The sequence below is a fragment of the Pongo pygmaeus genome, chromosome 1 (genome assembly GCF_028885625.2).
Source record: "Pongo pygmaeus isolate AG05252 chromosome 1, NHGRI_mPonPyg2-v2.0_pri, whole genome shotgun sequence".
In the NCBI taxonomy this organism is placed as follows: domain Eukaryota; kingdom Metazoa; phylum Chordata; class Mammalia; order Primates; family Hominidae; genus Pongo; species Pongo pygmaeus.
The window spans coordinates 208,217,186-208,238,681 of NC_072373.2; the positions used below are offsets into that span (position 1 = coordinate 208,217,186).

Sequence of the window (21,496 nt, forward strand, 5' to 3'; positions counted from 1 at the left end):
TTGCTGGAAGTCAGTTTCCTCGTCTCTAAGGTGGAGATCATAATTCTACCCGCCTTAGAGGGAGATGGCAAAGATGACATGAGTGAAGACACGTAAATTCATGCCAGGGCAGTGCCTGGCACTTGTTGTTATAACAATTTGATGTAGCTGGAATTCTTACAATTGTACGACAGAAGAGGAAACACAGGCTCAGGGAGCCTGAGTGCCTTGCCCCAGGTTCCCAGCAGAGCCAGAATGTGCAGCCAGGGCGGGGAGCCTCTGGAGCTATGGCCTTTCCCCCGTCCTCCCAGCACCGTCCCAGAGCTAAGAGATGGCTGCGCCGCTGTGGCTCACCTGTCGGCAGTTCTCACAAGCTCGGCTAATACCCATATGGCTATAATGTGTCAAGGCCAGATTAATCCACGCAATGAAAATAAAATAATCTTTAATAAGAATACTAATCACCAGGCCTCAGGGAGCCCAGAGACCTGGAGGCTGGGCCGGGAATTAATGGCTGAGACAGATGGAGCGGCTCTGGGCTGGGGCCCGGCCCTGCCTGTCGACCCAGGGTGCTTCCGGAGCCTGCACGTGCCCGGGTGTTGGGCCTCGAGCCAGGAGGGGCTCCTGCCCCTGCCGAGGGCACCTTGCCCAGGCCTCCTGTCAGGCCAGCAGCTGCCTGTGGCCCTGGCCACCTCTCTGCTCTCCCCCGCAAAGAGCCGGAGATTTGACAAATAAGGTGTCCGCTGGTGGACAACCAAAGGAAATTAATTCTAAATCAGATTTTAAACACAGTCAGGAAGGCAAAAGAGCTCGCTGTTCCTGCTCCCCCTCCGAAATGAGACTCTCTGATATTTATAGAAAGATGATTAGGGCTGCGAAGGGTGATTTATATTCTGCGTCCAGGTGACAGGAAGGACAGCAACCAGGACTTCAGGCTCTGAGCCGCTGCTCCGCCGGGTGATGCGCTGAGAGGCCCTTCCCCTTTCTGGGGTGAACCAGGGTGTGGGGGGTGCTGGGGAGTGCAGCCTGGTGTGGGGAGGTCACTGGATCCGGAGTTGTGGAGTGTGGGGAGCTTCCTCTGGGCAAGGAGTTGGGAAATGTGAGATTCTATCAACCACCCCTCGCTGTGTGCCCTTGGGCTAGTCACTTCACTTCTCTGGGCCTCCAATTCCCCAGTGGTAAACTGGACGAGCCCCACATGGCTCTGACATTTTTCCATGGGTCTCTGAGGTCTGAGTGCAATCTAAGCAAGGCCTCTAAAGAGCCATGTGACCTGGCGGGTCCCTTATCCCAGGCTATACTGTCTTCTGCAAAATCAAGTACTGCCTGGCCACCTTCTGAGGGTGCCTCTGAGGGCAAAACCCGAGACAGGGAGGGCAGCTGTCGAAGGGGGCCTGGCCCCTGCTGTGGGTCTCAGGCTGTCAACCCCTGCTCCTGTCACTAGAAGGACAAGAGCTCAGGACTGGGCAAGCTGAGACCCCCTGACTCCACGCCCTTCCTCTGCTTAACTGTTTGCTGAGAGAATTGCCCAAAAGGGATCAGGATGTCCTCGAACCAGGCAGGGGCCCCATGGACCTCAGCAGGTCTCCTGAAGACTCCCTCAGGCCGGGCAGGGGCAGCCCCAGATTGCAGAAGACATCTCAAGTATTGCAGGAAAGGTACCCCACTCTGTTCCCAGCCCTTCCTTTGCCCCAGGCCATCCACCAAGGAGCCAGGCAGCTCTAAAGAGGTCAAGGGCTTCTCCAGGGGTAGAAAGGGGGACCTGGAGGTAGAAAGGTAGAAAGCTCTTGGACCTGGCTCCCATTTGTGAAGGGCCTTAGTTTGGGACCCGTGCTGACCTTCCCAAATGAGGTTACACAGCCACAGAAGCCACCAACGGGGCTGAGAAATGTCTTTCCTTGTGCGACTTAAAACGGGCTTTCCATTCCCAAATCTCACTGCCTGCAGTGCACTATGAATTAATATTTTTTATAAAACTTGTAATTATCTTGCAACTGGCATAATTACGTTGTATTATGATTTAAATGTAAAATTCAAAATATGCTGCAATTCCCTAACCCCACTTCAGCATTTCTTTTTATTTGCTATTAATGTGGCAGCAGTGCCAGGGAATAGGAGTGGCCTTGGCCTCTCCCAGCCCCCGTGAGGTCCTGCCACTCAGGCCCTGGGGTTTCCACTCAGAGCCCCGCCCCTGATGCGCTGTGAACATTGGGCAAGACACATCCCCTCTCTGGGCTCCGCTTCCCTCTTCTGCCACACAGGGAGACTGCAGCGTTACCTGAGACCTCCAAGCGAGGTCTTGACCCCAAAGACAGGAGGGCAGGTCTCCTTCCTACAGACAAATGTGGCTCAGTTCACCCGGGACAAATGATTGGCGTATTTGTACTCGCTGGCTAAATCCAGACTTGGGGACGGTGGCCGACCCTGAGTGCATATGCACCGGCCAACCAGCCAGATTGTTATGACTTATGCTGTACCAGTTGCTAACCATCCATCCGAATGCTACCCCAGGGAGGAGGGAAGTGGGGCTTTGCAGAGGGCTTTGTGCACAGAGGAAGCAATTGAAGGTGCTGGAGTCAGGCAACCTGGGATCAGATCACTACTCTGCTACTTAAGTTGAGGGACCTCAGTTTTTCTTATCAGTAAAATGGGACTATAATACTTATCTTAAAGGACTGTTGTAAGGATAAGAAACTGCTAAGTCCCCAGAGGCAGGGACTCCCTGTACCTGTATCCCCAATGCCGGGACACAGTAGATGCTCAGCAGAATGGATAACTATTACAACATCAAAGACGAAAAATCATCACTAAGGTCCTTCATTAGCCCCACCTGAATGAGGGGAGGTTTGGAGCAGCTCTGGCGGACAAAGCAGCCCGGGGCAGGCCAGGGACGCTAAAAAGCCTGTACCTGCCTCAGAGCAATACAGATCTGTCTTCAGCCTCCAGCTCTCACTAGCTGTAAGGCCTAAGCAGATAACACTACCTCTTACACCTCAGCTTCCCCATCTGTAAAATGGAATTGTGATACCTGCCTTGCTGCAATGAACAAATGAGCTGGTGTGTGATGGGCCCCGCTACAAGCTGTGAAGGCAATAGGGGTGTTGGTTGTTTTTCTTCCCCAGTGCAAAACTGAGACATACAGGGCTGTTTGTGATAGTAACCATAGAGGCTTGTGGCCTGGGGAGCCTGGCAAACGAGGCTACAGAGGGCAGAACAAATCCAGAAATGGGCAAATGCCACAGAAGGTGCTTTGGGGTTTAGAGCTCAGGACAGGAGAAGACTCATAGAAACTGGGGATGTGAAACAAGATTTCTTAAGAAAACCAGAGAGCAGGTTGGACATGGTAGCTCAAGCCTGTAATCCCAGCACTTTGGGAGGCCGAGGCAGGTGGATCACTTGAGTTCAGGAGTTTGAGACCAGCCTGGCCAACATGGTGAAATCTCGTCTCTAATAACAATACAAAAATTAGCTGGGCGTGGTGGCAGGCGTCTGTAATCCTAGCTACTCGGGAGGCTGAGGCAGGAGAACCGCTTGAACCCAGGAGGTGGAGGTTGCAGAGAGCTGAGATCACCCCATTGCACTCCAGCCTGGGCAACAAAAGTGAAAATTCCGTCTCCAAAAAAAAAAAAAAAAGAGAAAACCAGAGAGTCTCTGGGAAGGGCTTCAAAGGGCCTGGTGGCTGCAGGGAAGATCCTGGCCCCAGAGATCTCTGGGCAAGACGGCTCCTAAGTGGAGCCAGCTGGACTCCGGCCCCACCTGTTATCACCTGAGGCTGTCAGCCTATGTCATGCCCAGTCCTATTAGCGCTCAGGGGCCTTTCCTGCCTGCCTGCTGGGGGCAGAGGGATGGGTGATGAGGACTAAAAGTCCTTCTCACTGTGGCCCCAGGGCCTGTGTAGTAGCAGCAAAGGCTAGGAGCATATTCCCAGCAGCTGACAAGGGCCCCGTTCCAGTTTTCACTAAGGGTATCTGGGGACAGGCTCTTGTCTCTCTGATCCCTGCATAGGAACAACCTCCTCCCTTTCACCTCCTCTGTCCAGGGGATCCAGTGATCTCAACAGCCAGGCTTCACTGAGCCCGGGGGCCTGAGCCATCATGTGCCCAGCCACTCGTGAGACCAGAGAAAACCACAGAGAGAAGCCAGGCCAAGACCAGGAACAGCTGGACACCTGCTGTTTGTCCACACAAGCTTGCTTAGTGTTCCCCACTCTTGGGGTACCTGGCTGCACAGACTCCTCCACATGCACACACACATGCGCACACCATGCATTTACACTCATGTATACATGCACGCACACATGCACACAATCATGCACACATGCACACATACACTCACGCACACACGCATACATACACTCACGCACACATGCACACAGTGCACACATACACTCATGCACACACATGCATACATACACTCACGCACACACGCATACATACACTCACGCACACATGCACACAGTGCACACATACACTCATGCACACACATGCATACATACACTCATGCACACATGGACACATGCGTGCATGCGTGCATATATACACACATGCATGCACATGTACACATATACTCATGCACACACATACACTCACACATATGCACACAAGTACACATGCATACATGCACACATGCGTACATACTCTTAAACATGCACACACACATATACACATGTACACGTACACACACATACACGCACAGGTGCACACATGCATACACACACATGCACACATACACACATGCATATACTCACGCGCATGCACACGCACGTACACACACGGACACATGCATACATACACACGCACACACGTGCACACACGCACATGCACACACATACACACATGCACACATACACATGCACACATACACTCATGCACACATGCATACATACACTCATGCACACATCCACACACATGCACACATGCACACACGCATACATACACACACATATACACACACGCACACACACGCTTACACTCATGCACACAGGCATAGACTCACGCACACATGCACACATTCACGCACACACGCACACACACGTACACATACACACACTCATGCACACATGCATACGTACACTCACACACATGCACACACGTACACATACATTCACACACACATGCACAGGCAAGCACACACTCGCACTCACGCATACATGCATACATGCATACACTCACGCACCATGCATACACATGCATACATATGCCACATGCACACATGCACACATATGCATACACTCATGCACACATGCACACACAGATGCACTCACGCACACATGCACACACACATGCACTCACGCACACATGCACACACATATGCACTCACGCACACAGGAACACACACATTCACACATTCATGCACACAGGAACACACACATGCACACATTCACGCACACAGGCACACGCATGCACACACATTCACACATACACATGCACACATACACACATATGCATACTCACGCACACATGCATACACATGCATACACACGCCACATGCACACACATGCAGTCACGCACGCATGCACACATGCACACATAACACGCACACATGCACACACGCACACGCACACATGTACACGCCCACACATGCACACACACGTACACTCACGCATGCATGCATACACACACATGCCACATGCACACACAGGCATACATGCACACGTGCACACACACGCACACATACTCATGCACACACATGTGCACACGCACAGATGCACACAGGCATACATACACTCACGCACTTGCACACATACACTCATGCACACACTGGTAAACTCACGCACATGCACACACACGCACACATACACATGCATCCACTCACACACATGCACACACAAGCACACTACACTCACGCACATGCACACACGCATACACACGCACACACTCATGCACACACGCACACACGTAAACAAACATGCACACATACACACGCACACATGCATAATACACTAATGCACAAATGTGTGCAGACACGCCCACATGCACACCCATGCACATTCACGCACACATGCACACACATGCATATTCACGCACACATGCACACACACATGCATACATACACTCGCACACCTGCACACACACATGCACACATATACTCACGCACACATGCACACACATACGCACACATACACACAGGCACACACACGTGCATATTCACACACACGCACACATGCACACATACACTCATGCACACATACATATGCACACATGCTCACATACACATGCACACAGGCACACACACATGCACACATACACTCATGCACACATGCGCACACGCACACATGCACACATACACTCACGCACACAGGCACACGCATACATTCACATACATATGCACACATGCACACATACACTCACGCACACATGCACACACACATGCACACATACACTCTCACACACAGGCACACACACATGCACACACTCACGCACACAGGCACACACACATGCACATACACTCACGTACACATGCACACACACATGCACACACATGCATGCACACATGCATACATACACTCACGCACACATGCACACACACACATGCACACACACACTCATGCACATCACCTGGGCCTAGGCTCCCTCATCTGCATGCCCTGCTCCTGCTCCGACACAGGAACCCAGCAGCACACCTATGGGTACAGCTGCCACCCTGAGTCGTGGCCCAGGGGCTCTCTGCTCACTGTCCTCCTCCACAAGGGCCTTGCCTGTCTTCTCGCACAGGTCCCTGATAAGTTCCCCCTGAACAGAAGCAGCCTGTTCAGGGCCCCAGGGACAGGCCCAACCCAGACTGTACTCCCTGGGTGCCCCGGGCTTCATACCCCTCACTGTGCTCATTCACCTAGGGCCCCGGTCCCACTTCCCTCTACCCTACAGGTCAGAAGTTCAGCGGTTTCGAGCACCAACTCTGGAGCCAGACTTCTGAGTTGAAATCCCAGCTCTGCCAACCCCAGCTGCATGACCTTGGGCAAGTTGTTTTGCCTCACTGTGTCTCCTCATCTATAAAACCAGGATAATAGTAGTTCCTACATCATAGTGTAGTGGCCAGGATTCAATGAGTTAATACTCACAAAGTGCTTAGAACTATGTCTGACCTGAGTTAGCCCGCGGTATCATTCCCTAATCCGGGTAGGAATTCCATAGCATACCCAATTGCACAGGCCTTTAGCTGTACCCCCACAGAAGGCACCACCCGGCTAAAGTCTGTTTCCCTCCCTCTCCCCTCCCCCATCTTGCTCCCACGTCCTTCCCCAACACACGGACACAGGTGGCCTGGCGTATTTGCTGATGTAGGAACACTGGAGGTTTATCCATCTTCCCAGGGGCTGTGTGGGCCACCCAGGTGCCTGTGGGCTCTGACGTCCCCCCTTACACCCTGGCAGCTGTGCCCAGACCAAGCGCCGCTGCCGGCTGACCCATGCCCAGGCCATGGTGCGCTCACCCACACAGGCATCCCGCTGCTCCTCGTAGCCAGCACTGCACACGCATTTGCCGATGGGCACGAGCCACTCGCCCTCCGCGCTGCAGTACATCTTGGGTGTGTCCCGCTCCTCTGAGTGCCGCACACACTGGCCCCTCACCTCCACCAGTGAGGACGAGTCAGCCCCCGTCACTGCCTCTGAGAAGGCAGCCAGATTGCGCACCATGGCGGGGCACTTCTTATAGTAGATGCGGAGAGAGAGGATGGCCAGGCAGGCACCTATGTCCTGGAAGGCCAGGTAGAAGCCACGCTTGCTGAGGGGACCCACACCGCGCACCTCCGTGTTGAGCTTGAGACGCCGCACACCAAGGTCGGCACCTGTGAAGCTCTCGTCGGCCGCAATGGTGTCGATTTTGAGGAACTGGCTTTCTTGTGTGCTGGCCCCCAGGTCGCGGTCCGACTCCAGGTAGTAGAGGTTGAAGGTCTCCTTGCAGGTGCCCAGCACACCGGGCATGCTGTTGCAGTCACGCAGGGTAAACTTGATCTCAGCATAGACGCGCCGGGCGCCGTCGCGGGGGACCCAGCTCGTGCGCAGCCAGTTGTTCTGGTTGGGGCTCATGACATTGCACACCTGGTACGTGTGGATGGGCTGGAAGGACTCGTCCACCTCGCTGATGGAGTCCCACTGTGGGCAGAGAGAACACAGCCACTACAGCAGAGCCAGCACCTCACCCTCTTTTGCCAATGACCCTGTGTTCTGTGCTGGGGACGCTGGCAAAAAAAAAGACCAAGGAGTTGGCCTCCTGGTGGACTGTCATAGCTACTAGATGCCAGGCCCCCTGTAGACACGATCTCGCAGAGGGCCACGATCTTCCGGGAAAGTGTTATTTACTAACTCTTGAGATGAGGAAGTAGAGGCTCTGACCTGTGAGCCACACGTCTGAGGTCATTTCGTTATCGAGCGATGGCTGGACGGGAATCAGGCCTGTCTGATGCCAAAGCTCTGCCCTCACTTCTCTATGGCTCCTCCTATCTTTCTTAGAGTGGGAGGACTTGCCTGGGGAAGTCAGCAAGTCCAGTTTCTGTATCAGCTGCCAGAGGAATCTTTCTAATATATGAACCAGACTATGCCTTGCCCACTTCAAATCCTTCAGCAGCCTCTCCTGCACTGCTGCTTGTTGAGTGACTGCCTGATCCACAGCCTCCCTCCACCCTGCTCTTCTTGCTCTTCCCCTGGGCTGGCCTGGGTCCCACTCAAGGGAATCCCAGGATGTGAGAAAGTTGAGTGTTAATTGCTTCTGTGCTGCCTGCTGGCTGGGCATCAGTGATTCCGAAATAAACCAGACACTCTCGACAGAGTGAAAAGGTAACCCATGAAATGGGGGAAGCTATGTGCAAATCACGTAGCTGATAAGGGATTAATATCCAGAATACATAAAGAATTCCCACAACTCAACAACAACAGAAAAGAAACAGTCCGATTAGAAAATGGGCAAAGGACTTGAACAGACATTTCTCTAAAGAAAATATTCAGATGGCCAAATGGTACATGAAAAGATGCTCAACATCACTAATCATTAGGGAAATACAAATCAAAACCACAATGAGACATCACTTCATACCCATTAGGATGGCTGTTGTAAAAAAAATAATAATAAGGCCAGGTGCGGTGGCTCATGCCTGTAATCCCAGCACTTTGGGAGGCCAAAGCAGGTGGATCACCTGAGGTCAGGAGTTCAAGACCAGCCTGGCCAACATGGTGAAACCCTGTCTCTACTAAAAATAGAAAAATTAGCCAGATGCAGTGGTGCGTGCCTATAATCCCAGCTACTCAGGAGGCTGCAGCAGGAGCATCACTTGAACTTGGGAGGCAGGGGTTGCAGTGAGCCAAGATCGCACTACTGTACTCCAGCCTGGGCAACAGAGTGAGACTCCCTCTCAAAAAAAAATAATAATAATGATAATAATAAGTGTTGGCAAGGATGTGGAGAAATTAGAACCCTGTGCATTACGGGTGGAATTGTAAAATAGTGCAGCTGCTGTGGAAAACAGTATGGCAGCTTCTCAAAGTGTTTAAAATAGAATTACCATATGATCTAGCAATCCCATTTCTGGGTATATATCCCAAAGAATTGAAAGCAGGGTCTCAAAAAGATATTTGTACACCCCTATTCATAGCAGCATTATTCACAATAGCCACAATGTAGAAGGAACCCAACTGTACGTCAATGAACCAGTAGACAAGCAAAATGTGGCATACACCTACAATGGAGTATTAGCCTTAAAAGGGAAGGAAATTCTGATACACCTTAAAGACATGCCAAACGAAATAAGCTAGAAACAAAAAATAAATATTGTTAGGATTCCACGTATACGCACTACCTAGAGTAGTCAGATTTAGAGAGCCAGAAAGTAGAATGCTGGTTGCCAGGGGCTGGCAGGGAGGGGGCAGTTACTGTTTAAGGGTGTGGAGTTTCCGTTTTGCAGAATGAATGGAGTTCTGGCAGTGGTGGTGGTTATGGCCACACAGCAATGTGAATGCACTACATGTCACCGAGGTGTGCACTTAAAAAGGGTTAAGACGGTAAACTTTACATTATGTGTATTTCACCAGAATAAACAAGAAAGAAAGAAAGATGCCTGGCTGGGCGCGGTGGCTCACGCCTATAATCCCAGCACTTTGGGAAGCTGAGGCGGGCAGATCACGAGATCAGGAGATCGACACCACCCTGGCTAACACAGTGAAACCCCGTCTCTACTAAAAATACAAAAAATTAGCCGGGCATGGTGGCGGGCGCCTGTAGTCCCAGCTACTCAGGAGGCTGAGGCAGGAGAATGGCATGAACCCGGGAGACGGAGTTTCCAGTGAGCCGAGATTGTGCCACTGCACTCCAGCCTGGGCAATAGAGCGAGACTCCGTCTCAAAAAAAGAAAGATGCCAAGAACACTCCCTGTCCTCAAGTGCCCTGGGTCCACCAGACTAGGCAGAGCAGGGTGAAGAGCTGAGGGAATCCAGGTGGGCAAGACTCCCAGGCCCCTCCCCAGCCCTCCTGGGTGTGGGCATCTGTAGTTTACCTGTCAACCTGGCACTGCAATGAAGCAGGACCCTCTTGCAAGGGTGGAGGTCTGCAGAAGACAGGGGAGGGGAGAGCCCTAGCTTCCTCGGCTGCTGAGCACCGGCTGGCCAGGAGCAGTCCTTGTTGAGCTGACTTCAGGGACTCATGAGGGCTCCGAGGAGGAGCTGGAGGATGAGGGCAGAGGGAGGGGTTGGTCTCTGGGCCCGTCCTGGTTCCTCCACACATGCAACACCCTGACCTTTTTCAATTGTCCTTGAACTAGAGATCCTATTGCTTAAAGGGGGAGGGGGCTTCATGACCAGATGCTCTGAGAACCTGTGGAGTTCTGGGCTTATTCCACAAGCACTAGAGAGAAGGTCATGGGCATCTCAAGTCTTTTTCTGCCCATCCCAAGCCCCTCCATCTAATCTCGTCTTGATCCTCAGTGCCCACATCTGTAAAATGGGACTCAAACAGGCCCCACTTGAGCGAGGTTTGAGAGGATGCAGTGCGAAAATTTCTGCAAAGTGCTTAGCTCAGGTCTGGCACAGGAAGGCCGTTGACGAATGGCCCTAATATGATACTGAACTGGCAGCATCTTCACAGCCCACCGTGCCTGCCTCCAGGGACCATGTGGGAGGATTTCCTGCTTCCAAAGGGGCCCCAGGGAGTGCCAGCCTCACCTGAAAGAGTTTAGGCTTCCGAGTCTCCCCGACCCAAGAAGGACCCCTGCTCCACACCCCGCTTTGCTGTCAGAGGCTCCAAGCAGCGCAGCATCACATCTGGGGTTAAAGTCATTGTCACAATTAATGGAGCACCAAAGAGCCAGCCAGCTGCTCCCTGTCTGTTTCCTACCAGGGACCTGGATAAATTAATCAGCTCAGTCTGAGTCTACTCCAGCTGCCCCACCGGGGCCAATGGTCTGGCCTAGCCCTGCCAGCCCCGGGAGCTGCTGATGCCCAGAGTGGCACAGACTCCTGGAGGTCTGGTGCAAGGGCAGAATCAGCCCTGTTCTCTGCCTGGGGCACCCCCACCCCATGATGGGTGCCACTCTCATCTCCGCTGCTTCTCAAGCCCAAAAACTGACTCTGGCACGCTGCTCCCCCAACTCTGTCCTCCTCCCATATCAGAATGCAGCGAACCAGCTGTGCAGCGCTTGGTGAGGCACATCCCTTCTCTGAGGCTTGGGCTTCTCTTCTGTAAAATGGGGTAGCGAATGTCTGCTCCTTCCATCTACTCCAGGGGGTGGTGAGAATCCAGTGAGACAATGGAAACTAACCTGCCCACTTACCTAAAGCAGCATTTGTTAGTCCATGTTAATTAGCCAGAGCAGGCGGAGCACTTCCCAGCGTGTGGAAGTTCCCGGGAGCAGAGGGAAGGACGCAGCCTGATGAAGAGCAGGGGGTCTGGGCCAGACCTCCCCTAGTCTTGGTAGAATTGCTTCGCCTCTGAGAGCTTTCAGTTTCTCGTTGGTAAAATGGCCTTTTCATGTATCAGCCCATCGATGGCACTGCACGGAGCAGTTCTAAGATTGTCCCCACGTTATAAATGAGGAGGTGGAGGCGAAGTAAGTGATCTGCCTGAATGACACTGACTACAGGAGGCGGAGCCCCCGCTCATCAGGACCCAGTGCCCTGGCCCTTCAGGCTCTGCACCTGTCTGATAATCGGGTAACATTTCTGAGGCTGGAGACTGCCCTGGGTGACCCTTGTCCTCAAGCTACTGAATGGACTCCAGAGTCAGAGGGGTGGATAGAACCTCAAGGACCATCTCTAGAGGTTCCCCCTCCCAGCTGGGCAGGAGAATCACCTGGAAAGTTTATTATTTTTAATTTTTATTTTTTGAGACAAGATCTCTCTCTATCACCCAGGCTGGAGTACACTGGCTCACTGCAGCCTCGACCTCCCAGGCTCAAGCGATCCTCCTACCTCAGCCTCCCGAGTAGCTGGGACCACAAGTGTGCACCACCACGCCCAGCTAATTTTAATTTTTTTTTTTTGTAGAGAAAGGGTCTCACTATGTTGCCAAGGCTGGTCTTGAACTCCTGGTCGCAAGCAAGCCTCCTAAAATGCTATGATTACAGGTGTGAGCCACCATGCCTGGCTCCCTGGAAAGCTAATTAAACAGAAGATTCCCAGGCCCCTCCACAGACCTCCTGGATGTGGGACTCTGCATGCCTCACCTGCTAGCCTGGCACAGGTTCAAGCTCTAGAGTTTGCGAATCAGGCATCTCATTCCAGCCTTCCCTCCTCTCCGAGAAACCCCAGTCTCCAGGCCCCCCGAAGATGGCAGGTGGTCCCTGCCTCAGCAGAGAGTGCAGGCTTGCCTCCCCATCTCATGAAACGGTCACAGAGTGGGCCTCACTGCCTGCAGTTTGAAGGTGGCGTAAGGGACTCACCGCAGGCTCTGGGCCCACAGAGACCCAAGTTTGAGTCCCAGCTTGCCATCAGCTGGAACCTGCTTGATGATGGGCAAATTACTCCTCACTGCCCTGAGCCTCAGCTTCCTCACCTGTGAAGTGCGGTGGTTGCACCCACCTCAAGGATTGGTTGTGGGGAGTGATGAGATCATGCCTGTGACCTGCTCAGAGCTCAGCGAATCTAAGTTGCCTGATTTGTTCTAACTCGCGAATGCAATGCCAGAACGCTGAGCTATGCTTTATAGCGCCCTGCACGAAAACCCACCTGAGACTGCCAGTGTGAGCATCTAAAACACGAGGCCAGCCATGCTCCCCACCTGCTGAAAACCCTGACAATTCCTCGCTACCCTAAACACCAAGTCCGGTGCTCTGAGCGGGATAAAGACACCCCGGAGCCAGCCAGGACCCAGGCGTGCCCTCCTAGCTGCTGGGACTCAGGGGAATGCCATCTCAGCCAACCGCCATGCAGTGAGGGAGGGACCAGGACCCACCTCCTCATGGGTGGAACCCTGCCACGGTGGGGGCCAGCTCACTGCACCAAAGCCCTTCCACACCACGCTCACGCGAGGAAAACAGCCACACCAAGGAGTGTTTTACAGATGGGGGAACTGACGCGCCGGGAGGTAAAGGGACACCTCAAGAACCTGGCGTCTGTCCTCAGGCAGTGGTGCTGGGTCAGGCGACCAAGGCTTCCTCCAGGCTCGGGGACCTGGAGAGCCAGGGCCATGTGGCCTGCCCCCGGCTCCCGGGAGCCCGGTGCATGAGGGCTGATAACAGGCTCAGCTCACTGCTGCCTGGTGACCAGACCCCCAGAGAGAGAGGAGCGGGGCCGTGTCTAGACTTCCAACCACAGGCCCCCCACAAAAGGCCCAGATGAAAACTCTACCCAAAGTCAAGAAAGGCTCTTCATAAATGTCAACTGTTGGTGTCGTTATCATCATTATCATTATTATTATTATCTCTCTGTCCTCAGAGCCATAAAAGCTGAATGTGGACATGAAAGAACTCAAGTATGCACGATGTGCTTGCGCCTGTGGCAGGGATGTGTGCATGTGTGTGTATGCGCGTGCGTGTTGTGCGTGCATGTGTGTGTACACACGTGCATGTGTGTGCATGTGTGTGTACACGTGCGTGTGTGCGCGCATGTGTGTGTACGCGCGTTTGTGTGTGTGTGCATGTGTGTACACGCATGCGTGTGCTTGTGTGTGTCTGCGCGTGCATGTGTGTGCATGTGTGTACGCACGTGCGTGTGTGCGCACATATGTGTACACGCGTGCGTGTGTGCACGCATGTGTGTACGCGCGTGCGTGTGTGCTTGTGTGTACACGTGTGCGTGTGTGTGCATGTGTGTGTACGTGCGTGCGTGTGTGCGTGCATGTGTGTATGCGCGTGCGTGTGTGCTTGTGTGTACGTGCGTGCATGTGTGTGCATTTGTGTGTATGCACGTGCATGTGTGTGTGCATGTGTGTGTTTCTGAGCATGCTGGTGAGAGGAAGTTCATGTGACAGTAACTGTGTGATAATACACGTGAGTAACAATGTTAATGATCATCATAAAAGCCTACGTTCATTGAGGGCTCACCCTGTGCCAGACTTGGTGCCAAGACTGTGTCATCTGCTCTCACCCTGGCGCAGACCTAGGAGGTCATCACAGACTTGTCCCTTCCTATAGATGGGGAAACTGAGACTCAGAGAAGTGAAATGGTGACCCAAGGCCATCTGCTTGTCAAGGGCAGAGCCGGGATCTCACCAGGCTCACAGGCTCACTCCTACTCTACTGCTCTGCTCCCACAGGATTCAGAGAAGAGAAGCAGAGGGATGGGGCAGTGCAGCCTGCTCACTGCAGCCACTGCCCAGGAGGATGGGGGCACGGCCTGTGAGCACGTGACCCACAGCGACCTGAAGGCTGAGTCCAGAGTCTGTGGCCAGGCCTGGGAACTTGGCCACATTGGGGAGAGAGACAAGCAGAGACTCCAGAGGTTGGAGGACTGGTGAGGCCAGGGCAGCTGGGAGGGAGGGAGCAACCCAGAAGGCAGGAAGGCCTGGCTGGCCTTCTTTAGTCCGGGCCTGGCACCTCATGAATCTGTAGGATGCAGCCATGGGGATCCCCGGACCTAGGGCTTCAGACTTGAAGAATCAGGGATCTGGTGCCAGGGTTGGTTCTGTAATCTCAAGGGTCCGTATGCACCAAATTGTTAAGAGATCAGCAGCACTAACTGCTGTGTGCCCTTGGGTAAGTCCCTTGACCTCTCTGGGCCTCTGCTTCCTTTTGATCTATCTCATGCAGACTCTGTGAGTGGCAGCCTCTCTCTGCTCACAGAGGGATGACGTTGTCCCCAGTGCCCATCACTCACCCCATGAGCCGGATACGTGAGCCAGCCCCAGTCCCCATGGATGGTCGATGTGTCCAGCAAATTCACTGTAAAACAGGAGACAAGAGGGCATCAGTGACTTCTCCCCAGCTCCTCAAGAGCAGCCTGACCCAGCTACACTGGTCCACACTCAGCCCCCAGCACACAGCCCACACGGGTCCCTCTGCCTGAATGCCCTTTCTGTCTTCCCCTCTCCTTGAAGACCCAGTTTAAGTTCTTTCTCTTCCCTGAAGCCTTCCTCTCACCCTCTTGGCCAAAAAGTAATATTCTGAACTCCCAGAACACAAGCTGTTCCAAGTGCCAGACATCCTTGGCTGGTGGCACAGTGGGATAGTAAGAGGTGGGCTCGAAGCTGGCAGGCCTCAGAATCCCAGTTGTGCCACTTAGGAGCTGTGCGTCCCTGGGCAAGCCCCCTCACCTCCCTGAGCCTCAGCTTCCTCCTCTGTTAAATGGGGTGATAACGATTCCGGTCCCACAAGGCTTTTGTGATGATGACCTGACCCTTGTCTCCTGTAAGAGCCATGATGGCATTCAAAGTCCATGCTGCAAAGTCATACCTCCCATCTGAGGACTGGCCCCAGCTTCATAATTACCCTGTTCCCCCAGCACGGTGCCTGGCATCTAGCACGTCCTCTGTGCACATCTGGTGTGGAGGGGCTTAGGGGGGTAAGAGCTGCCTCTTAATGAGCACCTACTAGGTGCCAATATCTGCAAGGAGAGCTTGAGATGCCTCATCTGCGCCCCGCACAACAACCTGAGAGGCGGCCATTATTACCTCCATTTTACAGATAAAAGAACCGAGCCTCAGGGAGGTCCGGGAATGTGCCAAGAGCCCCACAGGTGTAGCTGGCGGGACTGGCATTCAGAGCACTTGCTGTAGCAACTGTAGGCCATCCACCATCCCTGGATGCTCGGGCCCGAGAAGCAGAACCTCTGGGTAGTCTCCACGGCAGGGAAGGAGCACTGGTCCAAAGGGCAAAGTCACTCTAAGTCAGGCCCTCTGCAAAGGGGACCCCGCAGGCTCAACATGGTAGGGAAAAGAGCCCAACTTGGGGGTCATACATTCCTGGGCCCATGTCTCAAGGCAGCTACTTACTAGCAGGTGACTTTCAATTTTGTCATCTGTAAAATGGGTTCATAGTACCTAAGGGTGGGATGAGGGTCACGAAAGTACGTGAAGCCTGGAGCCAGGGCTGGTCCTTACCAACACTAGTTCCCCTTCTCTAAGTCCCCCGCCCCCCGCCTCTCTCCATGTCCCTTGTGGTCACGCCCTCACTTAAGGTGATACAGATGCATTATGCTGTTTAGAAATCAGGGCTCCGGTTTCGGCCGTCTCTAACTGCTGTGTGTCCTTGGTTAAGTCCCTTCACCTCTCTGCTTCCTTTTGATCTAACTGGTGATTGCTATATGAGAGGGCTTTTGGCTCCAGAGTCCCACAGCTTTCCCTTTCACTCTGCCTTCCATGAACCTCTTCTCCCAGCCAACAGCCATGGGCTTTTACCCACCCCAATCAGCAGGCCTGGGCAGGTGACGGGGGTTAAAGGTGGAGCTCTCCTGGAACTTTCCCGCGGGGAGGCTGGTCGTCCTTCTGCCTGAGATTTGCATAGCTCTAAGCCTGCCCCTCAAAGACGAGACAAGTGTCCTCAGGAAATGCTGGAGTGAGGATGCTCTTATTTGCTGATTTTCTCCTGCCTCTCACCCTCCCCACCCCACCGTCAGGGAGCCTGGAGGAGGCCGGCTGGAGTAGGGCTGGCAGAACTAGGGAAGGGGTTTCCATGCTCCTCCCTGCATTCCTCCCTGGGTCCCCAGGGGCCACTTGGGATCAGGGGACACAGCGAATGTCTGCAGAGGGACCTCCCCCTCCCCAAGCCGGCCCCACACCAGGGGCAGAGGCAGAGAGAAGGCTTCCCGCCTCCCTCCCTCCCTCCCTCTCAGGCAATGTAGAGAAAACTGGGTCAGGCAAGCTCTCTCCTCCTGCTGACTGGTGGGAGGGGGAGGGGGCCGCACTGCAGTTTCCCCCAGACCAGCAAAGCCGAGTTTGGGAAGATGGTGAGAGAAGGACACGTGTGGGTCCCCCCGCCCCACCCCGCATCCCGGACACAGGTCTCGGGGTGACTGGGCCCCTTCTGTGACCTGGCCTGGATGCAGCCCAGACCTGTCCCTATCCCGGAGCCACCCAAGTGGATGTCCACCGCTTAGGATTCTCCCCCTGGAGCGCGTGGGCTTCAGGGCCTGCAGACACCGCTCTCCAGGCCCTGCCCTCCTGGAGGAAGCCCCACCTTATCTGCAGCTGATTCTTGATCAACCAGTCAGGGGGATCAGATAATCCAAAGATAAGTCAAAAGTCAATTCTATCGGACTCAGGAAGGGCTATAGGATTCCAGGGCTGTTTGTTCCAATTCATTCCAGACCCTTCTCTGTCCCTCCCCTCCCTCCTCTTCCCCTGTCCCCATCTCCACCTTCCCCATCCATGTCCCCTTGAATGGGTGAGAACGCAGAGTGTCCCTTGAAGGAAGCCCCAAGTCCATAGGAGGTTTGATGAGCGCTGGAGAACGCCAGCATTAGGCCCACCCAGCCTGGGCCTGGGTCCCCTTGGGAATTCAGACCCTCTGGTCACCACAGCTGGCCTCTCTCCTGCCTCTTGCGCTGCCGGACTGTGAAGCCAATTCTTCTCCGTGGGCCCATCTCCCCACTTACAAAACACGGGGATTGGACTCCATGGTCTCCCAGGGCCCTTCAGTGAAGCGAAGCACTTAACTCCTCTGCCTCAGTTTCCTTAACTGAAAGATGTCCATAGGCAACCCTCCTAGGCCTATCTGCCTGGGCTGTTCTGGGGGGATCAAACGGGTCCCTCTCCTGCTCTGGGAAGCACAGATAACTCCTAAGCCGTTCCTGTTCGACTGTGGAAGGCATTATGCGATTTCTTTTTTTCTCCAGCACCGTCGCCTTCCCCCATTCCATTTCGCTGAGACTAATACTTAAATTGATTTACATTCCCTGAGGACGCAGCGCATGATGGTGAGGCTGGAGAATTCAGGGTGGCCAGGGGACGTCAGCCAGGATTCTGAATGCCTTGGAGATCACTTCAAAGTGGAGGATAAGCCACACCAGAGAGCAACAAGCGGCCTGGGCCTGGCAGGGGTCAGGGGGCGACTCTGCAGGTGCAGGGCCCTTCCTGGGCCCACGGGCGCCCCAGCAAAGGCTCTGAGAGTGGCCTGGTATTTGGCCAGGCTAAGGTCCTGTCACCTTTGCTAGACCTAGCTGGGAGCAGAGCCCCCTCCCTGAGTTCCAACAGTCTCCTCGGCTGGCTCTGGTTGTTCTAGACCAGCCCAGGGACAGTGCTGGAGAGGACTCCCAGATGCGCCACATGGAACTCAGGTCCCGGGTCTCCACCCCATGGCTGTCTGACTTGCATGGGTAACCTGTGCCTGGCTGTGGGTACCCCGCTGCATTGATCGGAGAGGGCGTGGACTCTCGCCCTTGGGCTATGCCTCCCTTCACCCTGGACACAGACTTCCCCACCTGCCTCTCTCTCTAGACCCTGCCTCTTCCTCAGCTGCTGGCCCCCACCCACTGCACAGGTCCCCTCCCCAGACCCATGGTTTGTCCTCAGCACATGAGCCTGGTCCAAGCCCCCTCTTCGAGGGGCTCTGGGGCTACCAGCCTGTGATTCCAGAGGGTGCTGCCTCCTTCCCAGAGAAGAGAGTTGAGTCAAGGGGTTGGGGGTGCACCACCCGGCTCCCAGCGCCTCAATGGAGGGCTCCTCAGAGCCTGCAGGGCAAATGAACTGTCCCCTTCCCTCCACCCACCCTCGGAAAGCCGTCTTCTCAGGCGCAGCTCCCAGGGCCCCAAGGCCTCTTAGATTCCAATCCTGCCCACTTTCCTACTCCCCAGCACCCCCCAACCCCAGACCTCTCCCAGTGCCCCCGGAACCTGTGCCTTGTTACACCCACCCAGCCCTGCTCTGCCGGCATCTCACCTCTCGGCCACCCTGCCGTGCCCCTCCTGCATGCTGGGCCCTGGGTTCCTCCTCCTCCATGCTGGGCCCTGGGTTCATGGGAGACTATGATTTTATCTGTGTCTGTGTGTGTTTGTTGGTGCACATGCATTTCCGTGGGCATGGATGCAAGCGACGGGCTCCTTACATATATGGTGTGATGTATATATGTAGACACAGAGTTGCGTATTTTCATGTGTATGCATCTGTACGTGCATGTACATGTGTGTTTGTGCCCATGTGTACTGACTTCATTTCTGTGTGTGTGGCTGTGGATGTTATGTGGGGTGGGGAGACTGACTACACATGAGTCTCTACAGGCCTGGGTCACAAGTGTGAATCCCAAGTAGCCTGTGTGTGTGCTTGTGTGTAGGGTGGGATCTCGGTGAGCTGTGTGTGAAGGGCAGATGTGTGGTCTGTCTGGGCGTGGAAGAGCAGCACCGGCTCCAGAGTTCGCTCACACCTGGAAGTTCATCCTGGCAGGGTGAGGACCCAGCTCTGGTCCCTGAACATCAGCCCCGGGAGCCTGCACGGAGACGCTCTGGCTTCCTTGGGGCAGAGCTGTGGGAACAGAGGAGGGTCAGGGCAGGGGTTGGGGTGTGGGGAGTGGGACCCAGGGAAACCTCCTGAGCCGGTTGGAGCTGGGGTCTCCAGGGAGCTAAGGGGTGTGTGGATGGGAGGCTTAGGTGCTCCCTCTCAGCTCTTCTTGTGCCCCCACCACCAGAAGTCATTTCCCAGACCTTTTTGGTCCCAACGACTCAGTGCACCTCCCCACCCCAATCCTTCCTCCCACACAGGGCCCCAGAGTGACCCTGCCATCCCAGTCTTCTCTGACAAGACTTTGCTCTCCGGGGCCTGCCTGCCCCAATCTCTCTGTGGCCTCCCCATCCCCCAGCCCTCTCCTCCCCAAGCCGCTCCTGCTGCCCACGAAGCTGCCTCTCCTCCAGCTGGAACTCTCCTGCCCTCGCTTCTTATCCCCAGCCCGTCGCCAGACTGTGGCCCTCGGGCCCTGACCCCTCTCCCAGACTCTCATTCCGCACCCCTCCTTCCTGCCTCCCCTTAAAGCCAGTCCTGCTCTCCGGGGTCCCGTTTCTCAGCGCCTGGCTCCTATCTCTCAATGCCGTCCCCACCCCCTTTTCCTTCTGCCCTCTGAACCTCCTCCATTCTCCTGTCCCCCCATCCCCAGTGCCTACCCCCCGTCCTCTGTCCCCAACCCTGTTCCTTGCCCTACCTCACTGTACCCTCTCCTCCTTACCTCTTCTCTTGTCTTCTGTCCAGTCCTGTCCCCTTGTCCCCGGCGTCCGACCCTCAGTTTTCTGTCCCCAGCTGCACATCCCTCAGTCCTGTCTCCTGTCCTTTCCCACTGTCCCCCAGTCCCCGGTACCTGTCCGTCTTCCTCAAGCTCGCGGGTTCCCATCTCCACCGCTCTGTCCCTTAATCCCGGGTCTCTTCCGCGGTGCCACCCCGCCCCCCGGGCCGAGGGATCCCGGCCGCCTTGGAGCTCAGGGTCGATGCAAAGGAAGTTGTGCCGCAGGCAGCGCGCGCCGCGCCCCGCGCCCCTCGGCCGCCCCCGCCCCGCCGCCGCCGCTCACCTTCGCCGCGCGCCGCGGACACGCAGGTGGCCGCCGCCGCCGCGGCCGTGACGACCCAGAGCGCGGGGGGCAGGCGGCCCCGGGCGGGGGCCATGGCCGGGCCGGGCGGGCGGGGGCGCCGCGCACCCTCGGGCTCGGCCGCGGCGGCCCGCGCGTCGGGAGGGAGCGCGCTCCTTAGCTCTCCGCACACCCGGCCGGGCGCACACCCCGGCGCACACGCGGCTTCCAGCGCACACGCGGGCACCCGCACCCGCCGCCGCCGCCGCCGCCGCCGCCCCGGGCGGGGGCCGGCCCGTCACAGCGCCGAGCCAATCAGCACCGAAGCGGGGGGGTGGGGGACACTGAGCCCGCACCACGGCCACCCGGCCCGCGGCCACCGCCGCCGCACGTGCGCACGCCCACACTCCCCCGGTGGGCACCTTCGGGGGCGCGCCTCGCGCTGCGCACGTGGACTCAGGGCCCCAGTGCGCGAAGCCACCATCGGGACGTCCCGGCGACACCAGGACCAGACCCACCCAGGGATTCCCTCTGTGGACACACGCGCGGGCCGCACGTCCACCGCACGCTCGCTCCTGCACGCATGACCCCAACGCCGAGTGCTTCGCGTGGTAACACACTCCGATGGATACACACTAGTTCATGGGCAGAGGCTCAGAGATGGGCTCAGCGGCA

At 55.4% G+C, this 21,496-nt stretch overlaps 1 protein-coding gene across 2 annotated transcripts in view; it reads right to left on the reverse strand.

The window, feature by feature from the left end:
- EPHA8 (EPH receptor A8) overlaps nucleotides 1-21,060 on the reverse strand; it is a 41,122-nt gene extending 20,062 nt beyond the window's left edge. The window contains exons 1-3 of one of the 2 annotated variants that reach the window (XM_054456403.2): nucleotides 20,825-21,060; nucleotides 15,218-15,282; nucleotides 7,411-8,074 (exon numbers count right to left, since the gene is read on the reverse strand). In XM_054456403.2, coding sequence (XP_054312378.1) covers nucleotides 7,411-8,074; nucleotides 15,218-15,282; nucleotides 20,825-20,918 — 823 coding nt within the window. In that variant the 5' untranslated portion in view covers nucleotides 20,919-21,060. Of the gene's footprint in view, nucleotides 1-7,410; nucleotides 8,075-15,217; nucleotides 15,283-20,616; nucleotides 20,649-20,824 lie in introns of those variants that run through there. The other variant, XM_054456392.2, reaches the window with a different exon arrangement.
- Nucleotides 21,061-21,496: the final 436 nt, after the last annotated feature.